This window comes from Ichthyophthirius multifiliis, assembly GCF_000220395.1.
Source record: "Ichthyophthirius multifiliis unplaced genomic scaffold scaff_1120509251017, whole genome shotgun sequence".
NCBI lineage: Eukaryota > Ciliophora > Oligohymenophorea > Hymenostomatida > Ichthyophthirius > Ichthyophthirius multifiliis.
Genome location: NW_004086281.1, coordinates 1,866 through 27,595, shown reverse-complemented (window position 1 = coordinate 27,595; position 25,730 = coordinate 1,866). Strand labels below are relative to the sequence as shown.

Below are 25,730 nucleotides of genomic sequence, written 5' to 3'. Positions count from 1 at the left end.
TTTAAAAGATAATTTTTTTGTTTTAGTACATTTTTCAAAAGATTATTAATTTAATTCAATTTCTTATAAATCTTTTAATGTTATGTCATAAATTTATTCTGAATATAAAGCAGATTAATGGTCCTGTATAGTACCACAACATAAGTTTCCCATTTAATTATATAGTTTAATTTTAATAAAATTTTAAAAATAAATAAAATTAAAAAATTTATGTATATTAAATAATTCTAAAATATAAAAAAAAACAGTAATATATTGAAATTAATTATATTAATTATAAGTTTACATATATATATATATATATATAAATATATATATATATATATTATTTATATTTAAATAATATATTACTTTTTAAAAAATATATATATTTTTATTTAATTTAAAATATTTTTTTTTTCAATATAAAACTATAAATATTAATATATTTATATTTAAAATTTCTTTTATTCATTTTTTTTAATTATATAGTTTTAATTTATTTAAATTATTTTCAGGATATTTATGGTGGCATTGATCACAATTTTTTAATTCATTTTTTAATTATTCTATCTCTTTTTAGTTTTAATCTATTACCATCTATTCAAAGTTTTTTTCTTCGTTTTATTTCTTTTAATTCATTTATTATTTAAATTAAATTTATTTCTAGATTTATTAAATTAATTTTTCCTTTTCCTCTTTTTAAATTTAAATTCTTTATTATTCAATTTATTTTTCTTAATTTTTTATTGCTTCATAATAAAATTAAAGCTTTTTATTTTCTTCATCAATAAGTTTCTATTCATTTTAAATAAAAATATTAAATTTTAATTCTTTTTTTAAAGTTAAATAAATATACCTATTTTTATTTTTTAAGGTTTTCTTATTAATTTATTTAAAATCTGAATTCTTTTAGTTATTTTTCTTTTTATTCATTAGATCTTTCGAAACTCTTTATTATTTTATAATTAATAAATAATAATATATTTACATTAAATAACCTTTTAATTATGATCATTAATAAGTCCATTTTAAATTTAATAAAATTCAATATCTTCTTATTATTTTTATTTTTTTTCTTATTCTTTTTATAGAATTTATTGATTAAGTTAATTTCTAAATTATGTTTATTTATGTAATTCAATGGCTTCTTTTAGTGTATTTTCATGCATTTGTTTTTATTATTCCTCTTTGTATATTTTTTACATATATATTTATTCAGCAAGTTTAGATTAATTTTCTTTTTAAATTTTTTGATTTATTTGATTTTTATACTATTAATATAAATAATTTTAATGTATTTTTTTTTCTTATTCTCTTTACATTAGTGATTATATCTCTTCTTGTTATTTTTATTTATTTAATTCTACGTTAAAATTTTTTAATTTTTATTTTTCTTAATTTTATTTAATAATTTTTTCTTAAACTTATTTTTTAATATCTTAAATAAATTATAATTTAGCCATTTCATCTTCTTTTTATTTTTATAAAAATTATTTTTTCATATCATTCTAAACAGCTTTAAAATAGATTTAGTTTTCTTCAATTTCTTTTTATTTTTCTAATTTTTATTTTTCTTTTTTTTCTTCAATCATATTTTTATTAATACAATTATTACAAACTAGTTAAGAAACAAATTATTTATTTGATTTACATGATTAATCTTCATTATCAATCGTATTTTAGCCATTATTTATTCTATTTGGAGTTAATTATATTGATTATGCACTTGAATTTAATTTAGATTTATTATTTTAATCGTATTTTATTATTTTTTTACTTTATTTTTATTATTATTCTTATTAATATTATTGCTATTATAATGGATACAATTTGAAATTTGTATTCTTATTTTATTACTATTAAATATTAGGATACATATTAATTTAATTGTTACTTTATTTTTTAAATTCGTTATTTCCATTATTGTTATAATTACTTTGGTTTATAAAATTTTACTAATTTTATATTTAATATTATTTATTAGGTTATATGCCAATTTATTATTAAGAATATTTACTCTTTATGTCCGAATCATTTAATTAGTTTTAGACTAAATTTTTAGGGGTTAAAGATTTATTATTAAATCTTTAATTTTAATTATTATTTATATAGTCTCTATAGTCACTTAAATAACTATGTGAATACCGCTTTTTTGTTGATGAAAATTTATTTTGTGCTAATTTATCTATTTAATTCCTTTTTTATTTTTAAAATTAATCTTATTCGTATGTAATATTAGGCCTTTTAGGAGTTATTGATGTTTTTAAATTTGCTTACTTATATTATTGAGGATAAAAAACATCAGAGCTCATAAAAGAAGGATTACTAAAATTAATATCTTTTTTACCTCTACAATAGGGAGAATGAAATATTGTTGCTGGATCTTTATATTGTTTCTCATCATTTAAATACATACATTAACCTAAGCTATTTTCTCTATTGTTATTAATCATTATAAAGTTTAGATAAAAGGATTTATTTGATAGAAATTTTTATAGTAAAAAAATATATTTTATTATATATAAAATAAAATTACCTTTTTATATATAATTTTATAATTTAATAAATAAAATTTATAGTATTATTTATATTTAACTAATTTTTATTTTATTTATAAATAATAATACATTTTCTTTATAAAATGTTTTAATAATATTAACAATATATTTTATTAATTATTTTATTTAAGAATATTTATATATAATTGTATTAAAAAGTATATATATATGAATTTTTATATATATATATAAATATATATATATAAAATATATAATATATAATATATATATATATATATTTCTAATAATCTATTAATAATTATACTATTATAATATTTTGTTTATCGTATATTATTATGAATTTATGATAATATACATATAATTTATCTTTTATTATATATATTTATTTTTATAATAGAATTAAAAATAATTTCTTATTTAATTAAACATTTTAAATATAATTTAAATTATAATAATGCTATTCTTTAAAAATTTTTATTTATAATATATTTTTTATATTTTAATTATGAATACATATAATTAATATTATAATACCAAATTTATCATTACTATTTATTTATTCTTGGATCTCTTTTTTTATCATAAAATTTTGATCTAATAATATTTAATTTTACTGTTTTATATGGATCATGTTATTATACATAATAGTTTTTCGAAAATTTACATTCTTATGTTTTTTAAAAACTCTTTTTATTTATTCCGTTTAAAAAATATTTTTAAAAAGCAATATGGAATAAATTTATTTATTAATTTTTCAAAGAAAAAACACTCATTAAATGTTCAAAGTTTTATTCTGTTTTTTGCAAAAACTACTTTTCTTTAACTTTTTATTCTGAACTTTCACATAAAATAACATCCTTATCGTCTTCATCTATTTCATTAATAAATTTTAATTATTAGTTTTTTGATTAAATAAAATTTGAAAGATCGTTAATCATTATAGTATTAGCATTATTCTATAAATTATTATTTATATTAACTTTTTCTATTTAATTGGCTAATTTTTTTTATATGACACTCTATTCATTTAAACTTTATTTTTAAAATTTAAAATTTTGTTAAAATTATTAATTTTATATTTATTTACTCTTAATAGCTTACTTTTTTTAAGTTTTATTATTAAATTTAAGCTTCTTTGTTACTATTTTAAAAATTTGGATAATATTATTATTATTAAATATATATTTAATTTAAGCTGTTTTATTAATTTGGATTTAAACTATCAATAATATTCTAATCTTTTTAAGGATCTTTGTTTATAAAATTTTAAAATGTATAATCAAAATTAACTTATATAAAAATATCATTGTCTTATTAGATTACTTATTTTTTATTAATTTATAATTATTATTTTTAAGTTTATTTAAAGTTTATTTAACTATCTTCATATTGGCTTTATTACAATTCAAACTGATTTTAAATTTATTATTTAAATTTTTGATTATTAAATAAAAAGGATTATCCATCAACTTAGTTTTGTTTTTAATCAATTTCATTTAAATTTTTATTATTATAGTTCATTTTTAGTTTAGGTAAAAAATTTAAATTTAAATTTTTAGCAAGATTTTTTTATAGTTTTAATTAGTTAAACAATTATTTTTAATATTAAAAATTTTTATTTATTTTTTATAAAATAAAAGAACTTAATTTAATATATAAATATATTTATTAAGATGCATAATTTTATAAAATAATAATATTTTTTGTTAATGTTTTTTTTTTTGCTTTTATCATTTTTAAACATTCGAGAAATTAGCAAAAGTTCTTGCTTTTAATTTTCCTAACTCTTCCCTTAATAATTCGATTTCTTCTGTTTATCTTTTTACTTTAGTATATAAACTTCTATTAATTGCAATTTATCTTTCATTTAAAAAAAATAGGTATAATAATAAATTTAAATAAAAAAAATACTTAAATTTATCAAACGAATCAATATCAGTTTAGTCATCAGCTGTACCTGGTGCATTTTTCTTGAAAGTAGCAGAAAACTTTTCTTCTGTTTATACTGTATTCTATTTAAAAAAATATAAATTAATTAGTATATAATATTTTTACCTTTAAACTGACACCTTAGGCTCTTAATTGTTCATTTTCTCTTCTAATAAATTCTATTTGTTCTTCTATTTTTTTACATTTTTTGTCATAAATTCCAATTCTTTTATCTGTTGCTTATCTAAGCATATCTATTTAATCTTATAAATTTTTAAGAGCATACTTTTTTATATTATTTTTTTAAAAAAAATTAAAATATTATTATATATTTACTTCATTAATTTTAGTATCTTATTTTGCTAAAGCAATTTACATTTCTTTTTTTACTCTCAAAAGTTAAACTTCTCGCGTTTAGCAAATATATTATTCTATTTCAATGTCTTTTTTTTTTAATTCGTAATCTAATTCAGCCACAGTTAATTTAATATCTTTAATTTAATTCATTAGTTATATTTTTTCAGCTCCTTCTTATTCAATATCTTTATTCTTCGATAAAATTGCATCTTTGTGTATTAAGATGGCATCTTATAATTTCGGAACTACTGTATCGTAAGGAATTTCTACATATCCTTATTTAAATCTAAATAATATTTCAATATTAGATTTGCATTTTTCTAAATGATGTTCAACTGCTTTTCTTTCTTCAATACATTCATATAACTATTATTCTTTATTTTTTTTATTTTATAACTATTTTTAAATAAAATAAAAATTACCTAATTCGTTTTACTAATCTGAAAAGAATAAAATTGAATTGCTAATTTATTCAAAATTTTATTTAAGTTCTTCAAGTTCATGTTAGTATTAAAATTTAGTTTATAATGCTTGTATTATGTTTTTCATATGCTCCTCTTTTGTTTCTTCACCTATATTTATATACATTTATTTTATTAATTAAAAAGTATATTTTTTATTTACTTGAAAAGTTTTATTAATTCAATTAACTTATGGTTATTTCTTTTATTTAATCGATATAAGATTCGAATTAATTATCAACAATTTTTTTTATATCTAAAAGAAAAAAGCATAAAATATATATTTAAATATATATATATATATATTTATATATATATATATATATATTTTTAAAAATAATAAACTATGTTTATTAATTTATTTAACAAAAAATAGTACTTTATTTTGATAATCTAATATAAGGATCTAAAGCGAATAAAGAGAAAATATAATTCTTATATTTAGCATCATCAAATGATTTATTATTATGTTCTATATAAAATAATAAAAATATATATATATATATATACTTATTACATATATGTGTATTTTTATATTTTTATATTTACTTTTTTATTCTTCCTTCTTGTTTTAAGGGAAAACTTACTGCCAAGTTTTTTTCATTAATTCTTATTTTCCTAAATAATTTTCAAACTTTTCATTTTTCCCATTTTTCTTTTCTTCTACATCATCTCTTTTTTCACTTAATTTTTCCATATTGATTCTCAAAAGTTCCAATTTGTCTTCTAATTTTGTAATAATTTAAGCATATTCATCTTTTTTGTAAATAGTGTCTTTTTCTTATAAAATACTCAAAGAAAGTCTTGTAATATATAATTCCTATTCATAAACTCTATAATTATATTCGAGTTTTTTTCTAAAAAGCAATAATAATTTTTCATCAAATCTCAAACAAATATCCTAAATTTCATTTTTAAGTTTTTTAAGTTCATTTTCTAAATTTTTTCTAATCTTCTCTTTTTCTTCTTCCAGTCTTTATTTTTTACCTCAAATTCTTTTAATCTCACCCTTTCTTCCTCATTCATTTCATCTACTGGTTTTTTCATCCAATCTTCCTAATCAAGACCTTCATCTAATAAATTCTCCTTCTTTTCTTCTAAAGTTCCCGCCATCATATCTTTCAAAGCTCTCACTCCGGCATCATCTTACATTAAAAGTCTTATTCTTTCTTCTTCCCTTAATCTATCTTTTTCCATTTTTTCACGTTCTTCTCTTGTTAAATATTTCTCGAAATGAATTTCCTTGACATCAACTTTCAAAATATTTTCCGGAGTTTCAAAAAGATTTACATTCGGTTAAAATAAATCCTCACTTCTGCGCAATTCATTTAATATCTCTTCAACTCTTTTCACTTTTTCTGCTATTAAATCCACCTAGCTTTATCTAAGAACTTATATTTTATCGAATTCCTTATTAAATTCTTCCTTTATTTTGAATATTATATTTTACAATAAAACAATCTAGTTTTTCTTCCTGTTATTAGTAAATAACTCCATAACCCCATAAAGATAATCCCAATCATTCAATTCTGCGTCTTCTTTTTTTTCCTCTTCTTTTTCTTCGACTTTCTTTTCCTATTCATCATTCACTTCTTCTACTTTTTTTTCGTCTTTTTTAGAAATAATAGGACCTTATCTAGCTCTTCCCCCTAAAGGGCCTCCTTACCCAGGCTTATGGGGTCCTTTAATATCTTCTTTAGTTTCTTCTTTTTTTTCATAATCTATAAGTACCATTTTTTACTTACCAGGTTAAGAATTAACAATATATTCTGAAGGATTTTTGATAAAATCTTCGATTTGAATAATTTCAGGGACAGAATTTTCTTTTCTTTATTTTTTTTCTCGAATTTCTAATCTCCTAAATTCCTTAACAAACTTAAGTTATTAAAGCTCTTCTTCAGTTCTATTTCTGATGTGGAAATTGTACAAAAGTTAATTAGACTTAAGTCCATTAATTCCTTTAAGTTAAACCTTCATAGTATCCCAAGTTTTTTCTTTTATTTTTTAATGTAAAATTTCTTATTTATAATTTTCTCTTTTGGCTAACGATTTCAATTATTGCCTCTAGTATTTTCCAGCTTCCAAAATTTAATTTTTTGTTTCAATATCAATAACAAATTCATCTCTATTTAATTTTTCTAGTTCATCAGCATTTTCATTATCTTAAATTAATTTACGCAATTTTTATTTTATAGAATTTAAATTCCCTATTATTTCTTACTTTTGTTTCTCTCTTATTTCCTTTTGGGATTTTATAAATTCTTCTTCGAGTACTTTTTAGTAATACCTAACTTTTTCATCTTCTTAATCTTCGATTTCTTACATATTTTCGCTTTAATTTTTTTGTTAATTTTATAAATTCTAGAGCATCAACCTATTTTCTAAATTCCAAATGAAAAAGGATCCATCGTAACCTCCAGTGTATAAAATCTTATATTTTTTAGAAAAACACAATGAACATACACCTTTGTTTTTCCAATTATGGGCTTTTATCTATTATATATCTTATAATTTATCTAGATTTCTTAAAAATACAGTTCCATCCTAACTTCCTGATATTAAATAATTATATTGAGAATTCACTACCATAACATTACCTAATTTACATATTTTTTTTATATAAAAATAAATATATAAAAATACAGGGCAAAGGATGTCCATCTTATTCTTCTAAAGGCACTCCTCCTTATTTAATTCTAGTGTCCATTTTTTACAAAAGCTCTTCCGGCTATTTATATCTTTTAAGAATTTTATCTTTTCCAGTTAAAAATAGATCTCCAGTATTTGGATGCATCTAAATAAGAGTTAAATCAGCATCCACTTTTCTTGCATAAATGACACAATTTTCATTTTCTAATTTTAAATCTTTCGTTTCGAAATCGCAATCAGGTGCAATAACAGAAATAAGGAAGTAATTTTGGAGTATAAAAAGCACATTTTTATTTGTAGGAACAGTCAATTTGGCACAATTATTCCAGCAAATGCTATTTATACTAGCTTATAAAGCAATATATCCAATAATATTATATTTATTTTTATACGCATTAATAAAGAAAGTTTTCTTAGAACTATTCGAAATGCACGCAATTAATTTCCCATCCTAACTAAAGTTCACTTACTAAATGCCTTTTTCTTTAAAAACTTTAATTATCTTAATAATTCTAATCTACCTTATATCGAAAATATCAATAACCCTAATAACTCCCTTAGAAGACCCTAAAACAAGCACTTAGTCATTCTAACTCAAATCCGCACTTGTAATGTCTCCTTTTATTTTAAATTGAGAAATTTATACTCTTTTTTCAATATCCCAGAAAAATAAACGGCCATTTTGACTACATGAAACTACTATATTGGAATTTTGAAATTCTTGGATAAAACTAACTGATCCTACATGAAAAGGTCCTAGTTTATCAGCTTCAACTTCTAAATCAATACTTTCTTATTCATCTTACTATTTTTAAAAATATATGATATTATTTTTAAAATTATATTATTGCTTTTTTACATCATTATCATTTTAATTTTCGGCTTATTCTTCTTCTTCATCAATATCATTAGATTCAGCTTCAATAGGTAAAATTATTATATTTCCTTCATTTGTACCTACATATATTTTCGAGTATTATTAATTATACATTAGTTGGACTATTTTCGCGTCATTATATGTATAATTCTTGTCAATTTTAAAAGGCTTTAAGGCTTCAACATTTTCATTTTCTTTATCATATTTAAAAAGCCATTAAAATTTACCATTTTCTTAGACTACGATAATATGTTTTTAAGTCAAAACAAGGAATTCAGGACGATATTAGCAATCATAATTATAGGGAAGAATAGGTTTTAAGGTTTACCCATCCAAATATTATACATTAAAACCATCGGCTAAATAAATCTTTTTTTTTAAAAAAATATATATTATTACATACGTACGTTACATAATATTTTATTTGTATTTACATTATTTTATTCATCCCATATAAATTCTTTATAAGAAGAATTTTCAGAAAGCAAATTTTACTTTTAAATTCTATGCCTTAATTAAACTTCCTCATCTTCTATAGCTTCATAAGATGTGAAAATTTCACATAAAACTAAATTATTTTGGTATAAAATAGCAAATTTATCATCCCTTTCCGGAGAAAATAATGCTTTTATGAATTTGTGTCTAACCGGAACTATTGCATTTTCTCCTTCTAATAATCTATCTAACTTTAAATCATATATAAGAATTTCATATTTTGGGACCCCTGTAACAAAAAGAAGTCTATTTCCATCAAATGATATATCGATTTGGTTAATTTCGAGTTATGAAATATCTAATAAAATATATATAATTTTTGCATTTTTTTTGAATTTTACTTTTTAAAGTCTTTATTATCTTTTTTTATGGGTATGAATATATATATACATTTGGATCTAATCCATATTCAGTTAAAACTATAATTCCTTTTCGTGGATTAGCAGCAAAACATTAAAATCCATTTTTTTGAGAACTATAATTTTTTTAAATTATAAATTATATATTTATATTTATATGTGTTTTACTGGATATAATCTTTTTTGTTTGGTTAACTTAAATCCCATAAATAAAGTGATCCTTTTTTCGTTAAAATTTATATATTATATGATATATTTTTTTACTTCCTTATAAAAAGCCAATAGTATCATTATAAATTAATTAAAATTTGCTCCCATTATAACAAAAAGAATCGCTTATTTTTTATTAAAATTTATATATGTCTAAGAAATATTATTTTTTATTATATATTACTATAAGCTCATTTACTTAATTATTTTTTCAATAAATCTTTTTTTTTTTACTTTGTTATATTCAATATTTATTAATTTGAAATTATTTATTATAAGTAAAACTTAAAAATAAAGTAATTATTTTTTAAAAAACAGTTATTTTTTTATTTTAAAAATAAAGATTTAATTATTAAAATTCCTTTGAGTTCAAAAAAAATATATTAATACATTAAAATGAAGAACATAATTAAGTAATTTTTACATAAAAATTACTATATCGAAAAACATAAAAATTTAATTAAAATATGTTAAAAATAAACTCAATCTTGGAAAAAAATGAAATTAAACATATGAATTTTATTAGCAATTTTACCAAATAATTTTAATATTTTTAGCTTTTACAATATTTATTTATATAAATGTTTCTATTTAATATCAAAATTTAAGATATATATTCTTTTTTAATTAAAAATGTTAAAATATTAAATATTTTACTTTTGTTATAATTTTTATAAAATAATTTTAAAAAAGATATATAAATTATAAATATATCCTAAAATATAAAATGTAATTATAAATTTTAGACTTTTCGAATGAAATGGAATAATCTCTCTAACAATTCGAATAATAAAGATAATCGTTTTTATTTGGTCTTTTATAAATAGGAAGGCAATTCGAATAATAATATTCCGATTTTTTCAAATATAGATATAACACAGGTTTTATATAAGTAGCTGTAAATAAAGATAATAAAGATTAAATTTATGGCAAAATTTTAATTGCAATTAAATAGGATGAAAAAAAAAAATATAATTATGCGTTTATAATAGAATTAAAAATAAAAACAGAGAATTAATTATATACAAATACAGCATAATAGTTATTCAATTCTGCTAAAGAAAAAGCTAAAAATGAGTTTCAATGTAAATATATTTATAGTTTAGTATATTAGAATAATGAAATAAACATAGAATTATACCAATAAGTCCTTAAATTTAATAAAGTTCCAAATTAAAACATACTAATTTAATAATGCATTGTTTAATAAAATATTAGAAAACAATAAAGTATATAAAATAACTTATAATTTAAAAAATTAGAAGATGAAATCAGTTTATAAGATTAAAATTTTATAGGGACATATGCTTTTTAGGATTCAGGAAAAGAAAATACATTCGGGATAAGAGTTTTTAAAGACGATAAGAAATTTTCGTTAAATTTTACAAAATTTATTTTTAATTCTAATTTATTTAAAAATTCATTATTAATAAAACTCTTATATTTACTAATTAATGTTTTTTTTGGAATAATTTTATTATTTTTTTATATTAACTATTATATTGAATAACAATAAAATTAACTTTAATAATAAAATATTTATAATCTTGAATAGAATAAAAATTTAAATAGCCTTGTTTTTACTACTGTTTTCTTTTTAGGATTGAATATAGGAATATGTTTATCTATTCACCAAATTGTTAAATAATTTTAAGTATTCTATGGACCTATAGGAGATTTATTTGATCCATTTATTTAAATAAAAGATACTTTTTCTATTAATGATAAAAAAAATATTTATGAAAATTTAATTAGGAATGTTATTTGTGTATGTAAAGAAAATTATATTAATTAATTAAGAATCGTAAGTTGTGGAGAAGAATGGGAAAACTTTATTGATTATTTTAATAATAAAAGTTTTTTCATACCTTATATTTAACGCAAATTAAGTAAGTATGTATTTTATATAGATGAAAATTTTTAATAAGAAGAACCTAATTTAAAAATAAAAATGGATCCAAGGGATATATTATGATATTTTAAATATGAAAAATCATATAAATAAAAATAAAAACATATATTTATTTTCATTTTTAATAATTTTAATGAAATTCAATTAACCTTTTAATTTTATACATTATTAAAAATATTTATATTTTATTACTTTTATTTATCTTCTTATGATATATTAAAGTTTAAAATTTTTTTTAAATCTAAATTTTCAATATATTCAATAGCTGCTTCTAAAGAAGACAAAACAAAGTTTTTTTTAGATAAATCACTTTAATAAGAGTGATTTAAATTTAATGTTTAGATAAAACTATTTTTTTAAAAAAAATATATAAAATAAAAATAAATAAAATATTATATATATATATATATAATAAAATAATAATAATAATAATAATAATAAAAATAATAATAATAATATTAATAATATAATAATAATAATATTATTATTTTTAATAAACTTTAAATTTGTGTGCATTTTTATAGATTAAGTATGAATTATTATGTTAACCCACATTGGAAATAAATCATCGGTAGAAGGAGATTTTTAATTTATTAAAGTAAATGCATCTGATAATTTTTTCCATTAAAAATACAATAAATTTATCTTTTCAAAATGCGATTAATATTAATCAATATTCCTTATACCTTATGATATATACATTTTTATATTTTTTTTTATTTACTTTAACAAATAGAATCCCATATTTAATGTTCTTATTAATATTTTGTAACTTCTTAAATAACATAAGACATATATTAAAATTTCTTAGTTTTTAAATAAAATTGAATATCTTTTTTAGATTAAATATTTTATATGCATCTTTTTATATTTTTATTAATATATAAAATAGACTAAAAATTGTATTACTTTTTATATATACGCTTAGAAATATAACTTTCTATTTAAAAAAGTATTTTATTTTATTACTTTTGACTTAATTAAGAAAACTAGTTGTTTTATTTTAAGCTATCTTATATAATTAAGTAATATTACATGAATAAATTCGAAAATCTAATTTTTTTTTTATTATTTTTAAATATTATTTAATTACTCTTTTTAATAAGACTTATCAATAATACATTGCTTGAATTACTCTAAATTACATATATTATCTATAAAACTTATTTATAAAATTATAAAAATTTATAAAAATGTTTTATTTACTCTTTGATATTTTAGCAATAAAATATCTATTATATAAAAAATGTAAAATAAAGTACATATGAATATATTTATAAAATTAATATACCTAAAAAAGCTAACCTTATTAGTTATAATTGATTTTTTTAAATAAAAAATTTACAATTTCAGTCTTATTAAATTCTATAGCTTTTTAAACTTAAAACTCAATCTAATTTAAATTGATTAATTTAAGGATAATTTTTGATTTAATAACAGTTGTTTAAATTAGATTTTTAGCTAATTATTATATTTAATTGTTTTTTAAATATTTTAATTTTTTTTTAATCTTATTTAAATCTTATTTAATAAACATACTAGATTTGATAATATTTAATTTTTAAGAATTTAAATATTTCATAATTTCTTCAAATCTAACATAAATTTCATCCAATACACATTCTTATAGAATCCTGTAATTTTTTTCTTAAAAAAGTATAGGTAATTTTAAAATTAAACCTCTTATTTTTTAGGCAAAGTTTTTTCCTAGACTATGATTTATTTATTTACATCTATAAATTCAATAATTTAAAGTAAATTAAATTTATTAATATATTCATTTATATCTCTAGAATTTTGAAAAAATTCAATTAATAATTTAACTAATTATTAAATCTGATATTCTAATTAATGCTTTTATTTTTGAAAAAATAAGTAATTTTTATGTAATGAAATTTAATGCTTTTTTGTGTAAATCTACCAACTAAATGTATATTCGTAAATTTTTTCAAAAAAATTGATTTTTATGTTTTTTGAAATCAAAAACATTTTTTTAACATGTCTTTGGTTTTCAATATTTTTAACTAATTAAACTAAAACGCCTAAGTTTTATTATGTATATGTAAAACTAAAAATATTGTTATCGAATTTATTAAAATAGTCTTTTTCTTTAATTAGTTTAACAATTTCTAAAGCATTTTGATATTTTAAATTGCAAATATTATCATAAAAATTATCGATTTGTTAAAAATAACACTAAATGAAAGAATTAAACTAATTTAGAGGGTAGTCTTATTCTTAGTAAAGTTATTTTTTAGTAATTTTTTCTATAATTAGTATAGCAATTTTCAGATTTTCATGAATTTTTAAAGAATCTTTTTTCTAAAACAAATTAAATTTACAATTAATTAAAATTTGTTATAAAATCCAGTTTTTAAATAAAAAAATATGTAAAACATTTTATAATTAGTCATTTGAAAAATTTTTACTTTTAAAAAATATTTTTATAAAAGAACACATTATATAAATTTCATGGGGAATTTAATCTAAAAACTTTACAAAAATGCATTAAATAATATTTTTTATCAATTTTAATATTATCCTTATCGAATTTTTTATTTAAATATTTACCTTTTATATTATTTATTAATCTATATTTACTTAATCAGAATTATTTAAAGTATTTTGATTTTAAAAACTTTCGAAAAGTTTTTTTAAATTTAATTTTTCAGTAAAAAAATCTTATTTTAATTTACAAAAATAAATATATATATATATATATATATATATTTTACTTTTTATTGAACCAAATCTGTTTCTTTAAATGTTTTACTATAAATTTTCATCTTAATAATTCTAATCTTGTTATTTTTTTTACTTATTATGATCATATTTTAATTATTTAAAAAGCCTTATTTAAAAATAAATAAATATATATTTACATTTTTATATCAAAAATATATACTTATTTTAATCTATAGTTATCGTATTATTTGATTTTAAAATTAAAGGCCTTATATATTTAATGATTTTTTATATATAAATGTTGCAATTAATCCTATTTGTAAATCCCAGTATAGTTTTTGTAATCAACTAGTTTTCCTAAAATATATTTTCAGCATTTTTGTTTTTAAAATTTCTTTCTTTTTTAAATATAATTAAATATGATAAAGTATATTTAAAAGTACTTTCAAAAGATAACATTAAAAAAATAAAACACGAGATTAGTTTAAATTTTAAATTATAATGTTTTCATAAAACAATGTATTTAAATCATTAATAACTTGACTAATTAAATCAGTTATTTATATTTAATTATTTTATGAAATTATATATCCTAATAAACATGGATTTTTATATATTTACAATAAAAAATTAATTTTTTGATATTCGTTCTAATCTTTAAAAACATCATAGTTTACTTTCTATTCCTTTAAAATAAATCTGGGCTTTAGTTATTATTTAAACTCATTTATACCATATTTTTAAATATCAAAACTTTATATCAAGTATTGATATTTGAGTATATATTTAATTCTTTTATATTAAAGATATTAAAATTCATTTATTTATTATCCTAATTAGTTATTTTCTTTATAATTATTAATAAAATACTATAAATCATAAAATATATTTTTAAATAAAATTAAAATAAATAGAAAACCGTAATTGATTAACTAACTATGATATTTAATCATATTCTATATTTCTGTCCAATTTTTATTATATGAGTTTTTTGTAAATTTATATTCATTTAATATTTTATTATATTTATTTAATATGTAAAAAGAGTTCGATCTATATTGTTGCTTTGTTTTTATTTGTTAATAATTAAAAGATTTTGAAGGAATTTTAAATTCTGACATTATTTCTTATTTTTATAATATAGAAATAATTAGAATATACTATATTTTAATATAAATATTTAATAATTAAGCCTTTATTTTATTTAATTAATATAATATTTTATATTTTTTAAATAATTAAATATATTTTATTATTAAAAATAATATATATTTTTACTAATAATTAGATATATTTTGTTAAATATAATATATTATATAGAATAAAATATATTAGTATATATAGATATAAAATTTTATAATTTTATTAAAAAATATATTTTATATTTTTAAAAAAATTTATATTTAGTTATTTATTTTTATCTAATAAAGAAAAAATATATATTAACAATAATAAATTAATAAAATAATTTTTAATGCATATAGAATTTATTAAATATTATTTATTTGATGAAAAATAACATTTTTTATTATAATACTTGATTTATATTTTTTTTTAAAAAAAAATATTTAATTTATTAAATGTTTATGAAATATTTCAACATATATATATATATATATATTTTAAAAAAAGTATATAATAATAAATATTAAAAATATTACTCTTTTTGTCATTTTTCTTTTAGAATTTACGAAATATCTTGATCTGTTTTTATGCCTGTTTTTATGCCAAACTATTGTTTTAATTATTCAAATAATTTCTCTCTGTAATCATAAATCTATTCTTTAGGATGATTTTAATTTTGATTTTTAATGCACACTTTTAATAATAAATAAAAATAGTTTAATAAATAATAGATATTAAAAAATAAATACAAGCATTAGCTTAAATAGATAAAATATTTATTATGTTAACTAGATTTTGTTCTTCAATAACTGTCCCATTAATACAGGGGAAAAATAATTATTTCATCTATTTATTTGCTTTATTTGTTAGCATTAAATATGACTATATTTTACATTTTATTTTTTTAACAGATTTATTTAGTAATAATTATTTCTTAAAGGACATATAACAATATATGCTGAAGTAAAATAGCTTGGAATTACGTTTTCTCTATAAAAAATTATTAATAAAATCTATATAAAAATATTATATATATATTATTTTTAAATACTAAAACTTCTCATTACTTTCATTCCAAATTATATTTACAAAATCATTTCCTATATGTTTTTTTTACAAATAAATTAATCGTTTTGATTATTTTTAATAGGTATCAAAGTACCAACATGATAAATAATTTCTAAATTATAAAATTAATTATAAATGCAATACTCACCGTCTCTATCTGGAATTAATCCGCCACAAAATCCATTTAAATTTTTGATTTTAATTTTTTTACCAATCTTATTTAAAAAGTTCTCATATTAAGCACTTCCTTCATTTGCCTTAAATATATCTTATTAGTTTAATTAATTTTTACCTATATATAATATTCCAATCTTTGTTTTCATACTTGCTAAAAAAAAACAAAAAAATTAGAATAAAAAAAAATATCTTATAACTTACTGCAACGAGAATCAATCATATTTAACATATTTGGATAAAATTCATTAGTATTATCTATTTATACCCAATCATTATTATTATTTAGCATAAGATTGATATCATTTAAAATATTTTTTTGAAGATTCCATTAAACAACTTATTTATAATTACTGTTATTTTTTTGAATTAAAGGATTATAAAAATGTTATTAATTAATTTCACAATTATTTAAAACAGTTTATTTCTCAGTATTATTATTATTTAATTATGTTTCATTTGTTAATAATTCTTAAGAATTAATATCATTTTATTTAAAAATTTATTTTTATATATATTATATTATTTATTAAACATTTAAAAAGTTATTACATTTTTGACGAATTTATTATAAATTGTTTTTTTAAGAAATATTTCGGAAATCATAATTATTTGTACAATCAAATTATAAAAAATAAATTTAATTTTCATCTAAATCATATATGTTCTTGTTATTTAAAAAAAGGGATACTTATTCTAAATAAAAAACATATTATTTCTTGTCATAATTAGTTTAAAATTCCCAAACATATTTTGAATATAGATCTCTCATTATAATATAAATATAATCATTTTAAGTAATAATAAATGAAATTAGTTTATTTTTGTTTAATAAAAACGTTGTATATTTTTTAAGAGAACTATTTAAACAGTTTTTTCTACATTATTCCATAACCAATTCTATATATATTATTGATTACTTATTTTTCTTCATTTATTATAGATTAATATGATATTTTTAATTAATCATGTTATTACTTTTCTTATTCATTTTCAAAATTCTGAATTTATTAATTTATTTTAGGTTAAAAATCAAAGTAATATTTAAGTAATTAGCTTAAAAAATAGTCTATATCATTTTATAATTAAGGTATTTAATATAATTAATTCAAAACATTTTCTAAGTTTCCTATAAATTTTTAAGATTCTCTATGATGTTTATTCATATTAATTTCAAAGTATTTATGTTTAAATAAAATATTCTATTTATATAATAAAACATATTTTTATTATTATTTTACTTAAAAGCATTTCAATAATTTTTATGCCATTTTATATTATTTAGAATTTGTTCTTTATAATAAACTTAATAACCTTGTCATTATAAAGTTTATATTACTATAATAAATACTTTCATTTAAATAAAAAAATCCGTCAAAAAGTTAAAGTGATAAACAAGAAACTTCATAATTTTGATTTTCTTAATAATTAATACATTACATTATAAAATCCCATATAAAATACTATTTATAAAATAAAACAAAAAATATAGTTTAATTTTGTTTATATTTACTTTATTTTAAATTGGATATTTCTCATCAATTAAAATTAATAAAAATAAGGAATGTAAATAAGCAAAAAACTACAATTCTTATGATTAAAAAATAGTTTTTTCATTTAATTTTATATATTAAATTATTTAATGAATTATTTTATATATTTCTCCTTTATTTTAATCATTATTATTCATATTATATATTTTTAATATAAAATTAATTATGCTTAAAATTATTATATTTTTATTTTATTCGATTTAATATAGAACTTATATGTCTTTTATCTCATTTTCTAAATTATTGCTTAAAAACTTTTCAAAAATATCAATAATTTTTTATAAAAATAAGGCGAATAATTCTTGTTAATTTTCAAATCTATCATTTTATGTAAAAATATCAATATTATATATTAAAGTTAAAATTGAAAACTATAAAAAAAATAGATAAATAAATAAATTTTAATTTACATATATATTAATATTCTAATCTAAAGTTATTTTCATCAAGTCTAAAAAAGACTTAAAATTTTAATTTTTTAATAATATATCTTCATCTTCTTCAGCATTATTTTAAATAAAATAAAAAATTTTAAAAATATAAGTTGTGCTATTTATATCCAAACAATATTTTGTATTAATGATAATATTTTCTATATGTAAAAACTAATCAAAGGTTTCCATTAAAGTACTTATTTATATCATATTTTTGTTTAAATTTTTATTATTGTTTTATTATTCTTACTTTATTAACATCTATATAAATTTAAACAAATAATTATAGTTTTTAAAATCATAACAAAGTAAATTTATTTTTTTAGTTAAAGTATTAAATTCTAATTATAATTATTTATTACTTTCATGGAATTATTAATTCTTTAATTTTTTTAAATTATTAGGATCTTAAAGATATAGTTTACTAATAAATTATTAAAAAATATTATCAATATATTCATTTGATTTACATAAAATACTTTAGTTTTAGACTAATACAATAATATTTTTGGATATTTCATTTTTTATAATATCATTAAATTAATAGGAGTTTTCCAAAGTAAAAACTTCATCAATTAAATTTAATAAAATTATTAAAAATTATTAAAATTATTATTCAATATCTTTATTCGTATTTAATTCAAATTAAAATAGCAAGTTTAAACATTACAATATTTTACTGTAAAAAATCTATAAATATGGCTTTGAACGAGGATCCTTTAATAATTATAAAATACATTAAATATAACATTCCATCCTTTTTATAAATAACTTAATAATTTAATTATTTTAAATTTCTTAATTATTATTATTATTATTATTATTATTATTATTATTATTATTATTATAATTGTTATAATCAATTTATTTAACATTATTATTTTATTTTCCTTTGTTATTATTTTTATATTTTTTTTAATAATAATTCATTTCAAAAATTATACTTTCATATATTTAATCTAAAATAAGCAATATTATATCAATTTATTATTCTATTTTTACAGGCAAGTATTATCCAAAGTTTATTAATTATTACGATAATGTTTCTATTATTTTATTACTTATTTATAAGTGTTTTTCGGATTAAAAAAATGTTTTTTATAAATTCAAACATTAATAAAATACATTTTCTTCTAATAAAACATTATGAAATTATTTTGCATCTTGATTTGTTAGCATTTTTTCTTTTTTGAAATTTTGTAATAACAAAAAAAAATTGTTTATTAATTACAAAAACACCTTTTAAATATATATTTATAATTCAGAAGATATAGATTATTTTTAACAAATTACTAAACTTATCCCCTTTACTTTTAAATTACTCTATTTGCTATTAGTAAAATATTTCAAAATCCATTTTAAGTTTTTCTCATCAAAGCAATAATAAAACCAAGTCTAAAATAAAACAATAATCCATTTTCGTATATTTTATATATCTGCTTACATGTGTTTTAAAATAAACTAATTTTTAACAATATTTTTTATTTTAAAAAAATGAAAATAAAATAAAATTTAACATCTAAAAACTCTAATTCAGAAATTCGATTTGATTTTTCTTCTTTTATACAATTAATCCATTCATATTAATAATTTTAAGCATCTTAATTAATTTCGATTTAATTAAAAACACATATTTGTTTGAAAATATAAGTAGCTTAGCTCTAATTTAAAGAAGAGAAATCAACTATTTAATTAAATAAATTTAATATGGATAAATCTTTCAATAGATAAAATTATTTTCTTTTAAAACTACATATTATATGTGCTAAAAGCTAGAATCCTGTTTTTCTTACTTCTTTTTTATTTTTAAAATCAAGACAACAATAAATAATATAAATAATAGAATTTCTGGCAAAACATTATAAAATTTAGAATACCGATTAAGAATTCAAATTTAAAAAAAATAATTAAAATATTTATAAACATTAAAATACTTCTTTGTATAAATTCATTTAAAATTTGTCGAAAAATCTTGTATTTATTTTATGCATATGGGCTTATAAAATCTAAAAAATTTAAATATAATATTAGTTTGTAAATTATTTCCATTGTAATAGGATTGTAGTTGTTTAGGGATTTTCTTATTATTAGATTAAATTGTAAAGTTATACTAGTCTTTTGTATTTTTTGTTTGTATTTAATTACTCATCTAATATTTAAGTAAAATATTTTTATATGCTTTTATCCATTAACAAATTAAATTAAAAATAAAATGAGATAAATTTAAAAAATGAAAATATTTTTCTTTAAATATAATATATAATTTATATTATTTTAATTTTTTTTATAAAATTAATTAATTTTAAATAAATAGAATATTTCTAATACATTTAATTAATTTTAAATATATAGAATAATTCTAATACATATTTTATTTTAAATAGAATTCGGTATATATCAATAATAAAAATGTAATATTAAATGAATAATATAAAATAAGAAATATTTTATAAAAATCATAAAAATAAATTAATAATATTCTATCAATTCATTTCCTCATAATAGCATTATTAAGCAACTTAACCGTTTTACTATTAATATCCATCATTCTATTAATAAAGCTATCCTTATCCTCCTTTATTCTAAGGATAATTACCACCTTATAAATTCTACTAACCAATCAATTATTATTAATCACTAGATCTAACCACAAAAGAGCTATATTATTAATCTAAATGACCTTAAGCATCATTATTTTATTAACTCTAGTACAATTTAGAATTAATAACATTGGAGAAAGAATAGGAATTAGTTGATTAAGTAACTTTAATAGGTTATATTTCTTAAACAACCTATTATTAACATCTATTAACGACTTCGTAATTTGTTGGTTGATCTTATTAAGAATAAAATTTAGTTGAATAATATTATTATTATTATTATTATTATTATTATTATTATTATTATTATTATAATAATAGTTATGATTAAGTTAATGTTGGTGCTGAATCGTAATTTTATCTACCTTATTTTTTGACATTTTCTGTAATTTTAGAAGTAGTTTAATATCCGTTTGTTAATTATTATATTGATATTTTTTATACTTCAATTCTTTTTTATGCTTCTCTAAGTTAAACTTCTAAATGGTGGATTGTTTCTTCTAAAATATTTAATTTTCTTCTTAGTTCTATTTCAGTTGATTAACTTGAAGTAATAATTACATTATTATTTTAATAATTTTTTTATGACAATTGTACTTATAATTATCTTATTTCGTTGTCTTTTTGACTTATTATAGACTATAGGTTCTATATTTATTAGTTGAATTGAGTTATTTATGTTTAAATACTATTTATTTAGCTTCCTGAAGATGTTTCATAAGATTAAATTTTTACATTCATTTCATTATTTTTTTATTGTTCTGTATTTATTTATTAGTTAAGTTTAACAATTTCTAGGTCTTTTTGTTAAATTTTTTAATTCTAAAATTCAAGTTATTATGTAAATTAGATAATTTTCTATTCAAATTAAGTAGAATTTTAAATCTTAATTTGCCATTCTGACTCTCTTTACTGATATCTATTTATTTCTACTGCTAATTAAGTTATTTTTGCATTTTATTCTTCTATTCTAACATTTAAAATTCTAATATTTTATTCGTACTCTTATAATTTCTATTGTAAAATATTATTTTAAGTGCTATTCTTTTCAAAAACAATAATCCTAGATTTAAATTCGTTTATTTCCCTTTCTCTAATGTTTATTGCTTCCTAAAGTCTTTATATCTCTTATTTAGAAGCACTGAATTAGTTAATTTAAACTTAATAATTAGTATTTTCTGTTCTTATATTTCTAATTTCAGTATCTTTTAGATTAATAATAACTGTCATATTTTCTATTTGACCTCTTAATTATTAAATATTATTTTCTAATACTTAAATATTTCTATTCTTGTTTTCTAATTCTTATATAATAGCTCTAAGCTTATTAATTTCCTATTCATAATTTTATATTTTTTAAGAATATAATTATATTTGTGAACTAATCATTACTATTTTTTCTTCTAATTAGGCTGAATTTTAAATCTTAATTTACCACTCTGATTCTCTTTATTGATATCTATTAATTTCTCCTGCCAATTAAGTTATTTTTGCATTTTATTCTTCTATTCTAACATTTAATATTCTAATATTTTATTCGTACTCTTATAATTTCTATTGTAAAATATTTATCTAGGAGTTACTTTTTTCTAAAACAGTAATCCTAGATTTTAATTCGTTTATTTCTCTTTCTCTCATGTTTATTACTTCTTAAAGTCTTTATATCTCTTATTTAGAATCACCGAATTGGTTAATTTAAACTTAATAATTATTAATTTCCTGTCTAATATTTCTGATTTCATTATCTTTTTGATTAATAATAACTGTCATGTTTTCTATTTATCCCATTAATTTTTAAATATTATTTTCTAATACTTAAATATTTCTATTCTTGTTTTCTAATTCTTATATAATAGTTCTAAGCTTACTAATCTCCTATTCATAATTTGATATTTTTTATGATTATAGTTATATTTATTAGCTCATCATTACTATTTTTTCTTCTAATTAGGCTGAGTTTTAAATCTTAATTTACCATTCTGACTCTCTTTACTGATATCTATTAATTTCTCCTGCTAATTAAGTTATTTTTACATTTGATTCTTCTATTCTAACATTTAATATTCTAATATTTTATTCGTACTCTTATAATTTCTATTGTAAGATATTTATTTAAGAATTATTCTTTTCAAAAACAGTAATCCTAGATTTCAATTCGTTTATTTCTCTATCTCTCATGTTTATTATTTCCGTCAATCTTTGTATTTCTTATTTAGAAGCACCGAATTGGTTAAGTTAAATTTAATAATTTTAAATTTCTTGTCTAATATTTCTAATTTCAGTATCTTTTTAATTAATAATAGCTGACATATTTTCGATTTAACCTCTTAATTATTAATTAGTAGTTTCTAAAATAGTAATTTAAGATAAACCTTTTTCTATAGTAATATTTCTATTTCTAATTTCATTAATTTCTTTGTCTCTAATTACTATAAGTTCTTACAATCTAGAAAATTCTTATTTAGTATTTCCAAATTAATTAATTTAAATTTATAAATTATTAATTTCTGTTCTCATCTATTTATTTTAATTATCTTATTAAGTTATTGTAAGATTTGAATTTTCAAGTTAAGTAGTCAATTATTAAATTCTACCTTCCAAGGCAGATATACTTCTATTCTTGTTTTCTAATTCTTATATAATAGCTCTAAGCTTATTAATTTCCTATTCATAATTTGATATTTTTTATGATTATAGTTATATTTATTAGCTCATCATTACTATTTTTTCTTCTAATTAGGCTGAGTTTTAAATCTTAATTTACCATTCTGACTCTCTTTACTGATATCTATTAATTTCTCCTGCTAATTAAGTTATTTTTACATTTTATTCTTCTATTCTAACATTTAAAATTCTAATATTTTATTCGTATTCTTATAATTTCTATTGTAAAATATTTATCTAGGAGTTACTTTTTTCAAAAACAGTAATCCTAGATTTTAATTCGTTTATTTCTCTTTCTCTCATGTTTATTACTTCCTAAAGTCTTTATATCTCTTATTTAGAAGCACCGAATTGGTTAATTTAAACTTAATAATTATTTATTTCCTGTCTAATATTTTTGATTTCATTATCTTTTTGATTAATAATAACTGTCATGTTTTCTTATTTATCCCATTAATTTTTAAATATTATTTTCTAATACTTAAATATTTCTATTCTTGTTTCTAATTCTTATATAATAGCTCTAAGCTTATTAATTTCTTATTCATAATTTGATATTTTTTATGATTATAATTATATTTATTAGCTCATCATTACTATTTTTTCTTCTAATTAGGCTGAGTTTTAAATCTTAATTTACCATTCTGACTCTCTTTACTGATATCTATTTATTTCTACTGCCAATTAAGTTATTTTTGCATTTGATTCTTCTATTCTAACATTTAATATTCTAATATTTTATTCGTACTCTTATAATTTCTATTGTAAAATATTTATCTAGGAGTTACTTTTTTCAAAAACAGTAATCCTAGATTTTAATTCGTTTATTTCTCTTTCTCTCATGTTTATTACTTCCTAAAGTCTTTATATCTCTTATTTAGAAGCACCGAATTGGTTAATTTAAACTTAATAATTATTAATTTCCTGTCTAATATTTTTGATTTCATTATCTTTTTACTTAATAATAACTGTCATGTTTTCTATTTATCCCATTAATTATTAAATTGTAGATTCATATGTACTGAATTACCTCGAGCTATTTTCTAAAGATACAATTTTCTATCTGTTTTCATTAATTTCTTTTTCCCTAAGATAAATAATTTCACTCAATCTACTTAGTTCTTATTTAGTTCCTTAACCTTAGTTAATTTAAATAGTTATATTATTAATCTCATTTTTTAGATTATTAATTTCTTTATCTTTACCTTCAATTACGACATCATAATTTTAATTCTATCTATTCAACTATTAAATTTTAATTTCGTAATTTTAAATTTTTCCTCTTAAACCTTCACTTTCATTAATTTTAAATTTTAATTAAGATAACTCCTATTCCATTTACAAACACTTTCTTTTATATATTTCCACATTTCTAGAAACTTCTATTATTCTTTATTCTTACTCATCTACAGAAACTACTTATCTTTAAAGTTCATTTTCTTTTTTAGATTTTTTTATACGTTCTTAATGCATATTGTTTTAGAGTTCATCTATGACTTATTTTAATTCTATTATTTCTCTATCTTTTTGTTATATTAGATCTGTATTTTCTCTATATACGTTATTTTCGTGTTTTTCTGTCTATCTATTGATTAATTCTTTATTTTGATTTTCTAAACTAAATATATATTAAAATTAAAAATAATACTTAAAAAAAAAAAAATACAATCTAATTCT

General features: G+C 17.1%; 1 protein-coding gene across 1 annotated transcript, besides 31 other annotated features; it reads right to left on the bottom strand. All coding sequences in view use genetic code 6, as the record gives it.

The window, feature by feature from the left end:
* Window positions 1-286: 286 nt before the first annotated feature.
* Window positions 287-348: a microsatellite.
* Window positions 321-381: a microsatellite.
* Window positions 335-376: a microsatellite.
* Window positions 366-410: a microsatellite.
* Window positions 411-1,327: 917 nt separating this feature from the next.
* Window positions 1,328-1,399: a microsatellite.
* Window positions 1,359-1,418: a microsatellite.
* A 111-nt stretch (window positions 1,419-1,529) lies between these two features.
* Window positions 1,530-1,564: a microsatellite.
* A 1,099-nt stretch (window positions 1,565-2,663) lies between these two features.
* Window positions 2,664-2,715: a microsatellite.
* Window positions 2,700-2,779: a microsatellite.
* Window positions 2,718-2,818: a microsatellite.
* A 38-nt stretch (window positions 2,819-2,856) lies between these two features.
* Window positions 2,857-2,893: a microsatellite.
* A 931-nt stretch (window positions 2,894-3,824) lies between these two features.
* Window positions 3,825-3,864: a microsatellite.
* Window positions 3,865-4,231: 367 nt separating this feature from the next.
* Window positions 4,232-9,848, bottom strand: IMG5_129360 (hypothetical protein; the record flags this gene model as incomplete). The annotated part of the gene is made up of 12 exons (XM_004032089.1): window positions 4,232-4,361; window positions 4,413-4,513; window positions 4,569-5,359; window positions 5,412-5,504; window positions 5,628-5,720; window positions 5,798-6,149; window positions 6,236-7,845; window positions 7,892-8,232; window positions 8,419-8,702; window positions 8,757-9,143; window positions 9,209-9,744; window positions 9,797-9,848. Coding segments are annotated over 12 exons (4,770 nt in total), but the record flags the coding sequence as incomplete, so codon positions are not given.
* Window positions 5,523-5,583: a microsatellite.
* Window positions 5,525-5,576: a microsatellite.
* Window positions 5,525-5,578: a microsatellite.
* A 1,970-nt stretch (window positions 9,849-11,818) lies between the features above and the next one.
* Window positions 11,819-11,858: a microsatellite.
* A 256-nt stretch (window positions 11,859-12,114) lies between these two features.
* Window positions 12,115-12,231: a microsatellite.
* Window positions 12,232-14,454: 2,223 nt separating this feature from the next.
* Window positions 14,455-14,480: a microsatellite.
* Window positions 14,481-15,629: 1,149 nt separating this feature from the next.
* Window positions 15,630-15,712: a microsatellite.
* Window positions 15,645-15,753: a microsatellite.
* Window positions 15,658-15,732: a microsatellite.
* Window positions 15,736-15,788: a microsatellite.
* Window positions 15,737-15,774: a microsatellite.
* Window positions 15,789-16,139: 351 nt separating the features above from the next.
* Window positions 16,140-16,164: a microsatellite.
* A 387-nt stretch (window positions 16,165-16,551) lies between these two features.
* Window positions 16,552-16,593: a microsatellite.
* Window positions 16,594-19,363: 2,770 nt separating this feature from the next.
* Window positions 19,364-19,404: a microsatellite.
* Window positions 19,376-19,404: a microsatellite.
* Window positions 19,405-19,590: 186 nt separating this feature from the next.
* Window positions 19,591-19,637: a microsatellite.
* Window positions 19,638-21,081: 1,444 nt separating this feature from the next.
* Window positions 21,082-21,157: a microsatellite.
* Window positions 21,158-21,654: 497 nt separating this feature from the next.
* Window positions 21,655-21,702: a microsatellite.
* Window positions 21,703-23,855: 2,153 nt separating this feature from the next.
* Window positions 23,856-23,896: a microsatellite.
* Window positions 23,897-25,730: the final 1,834 nt, after the last annotated feature.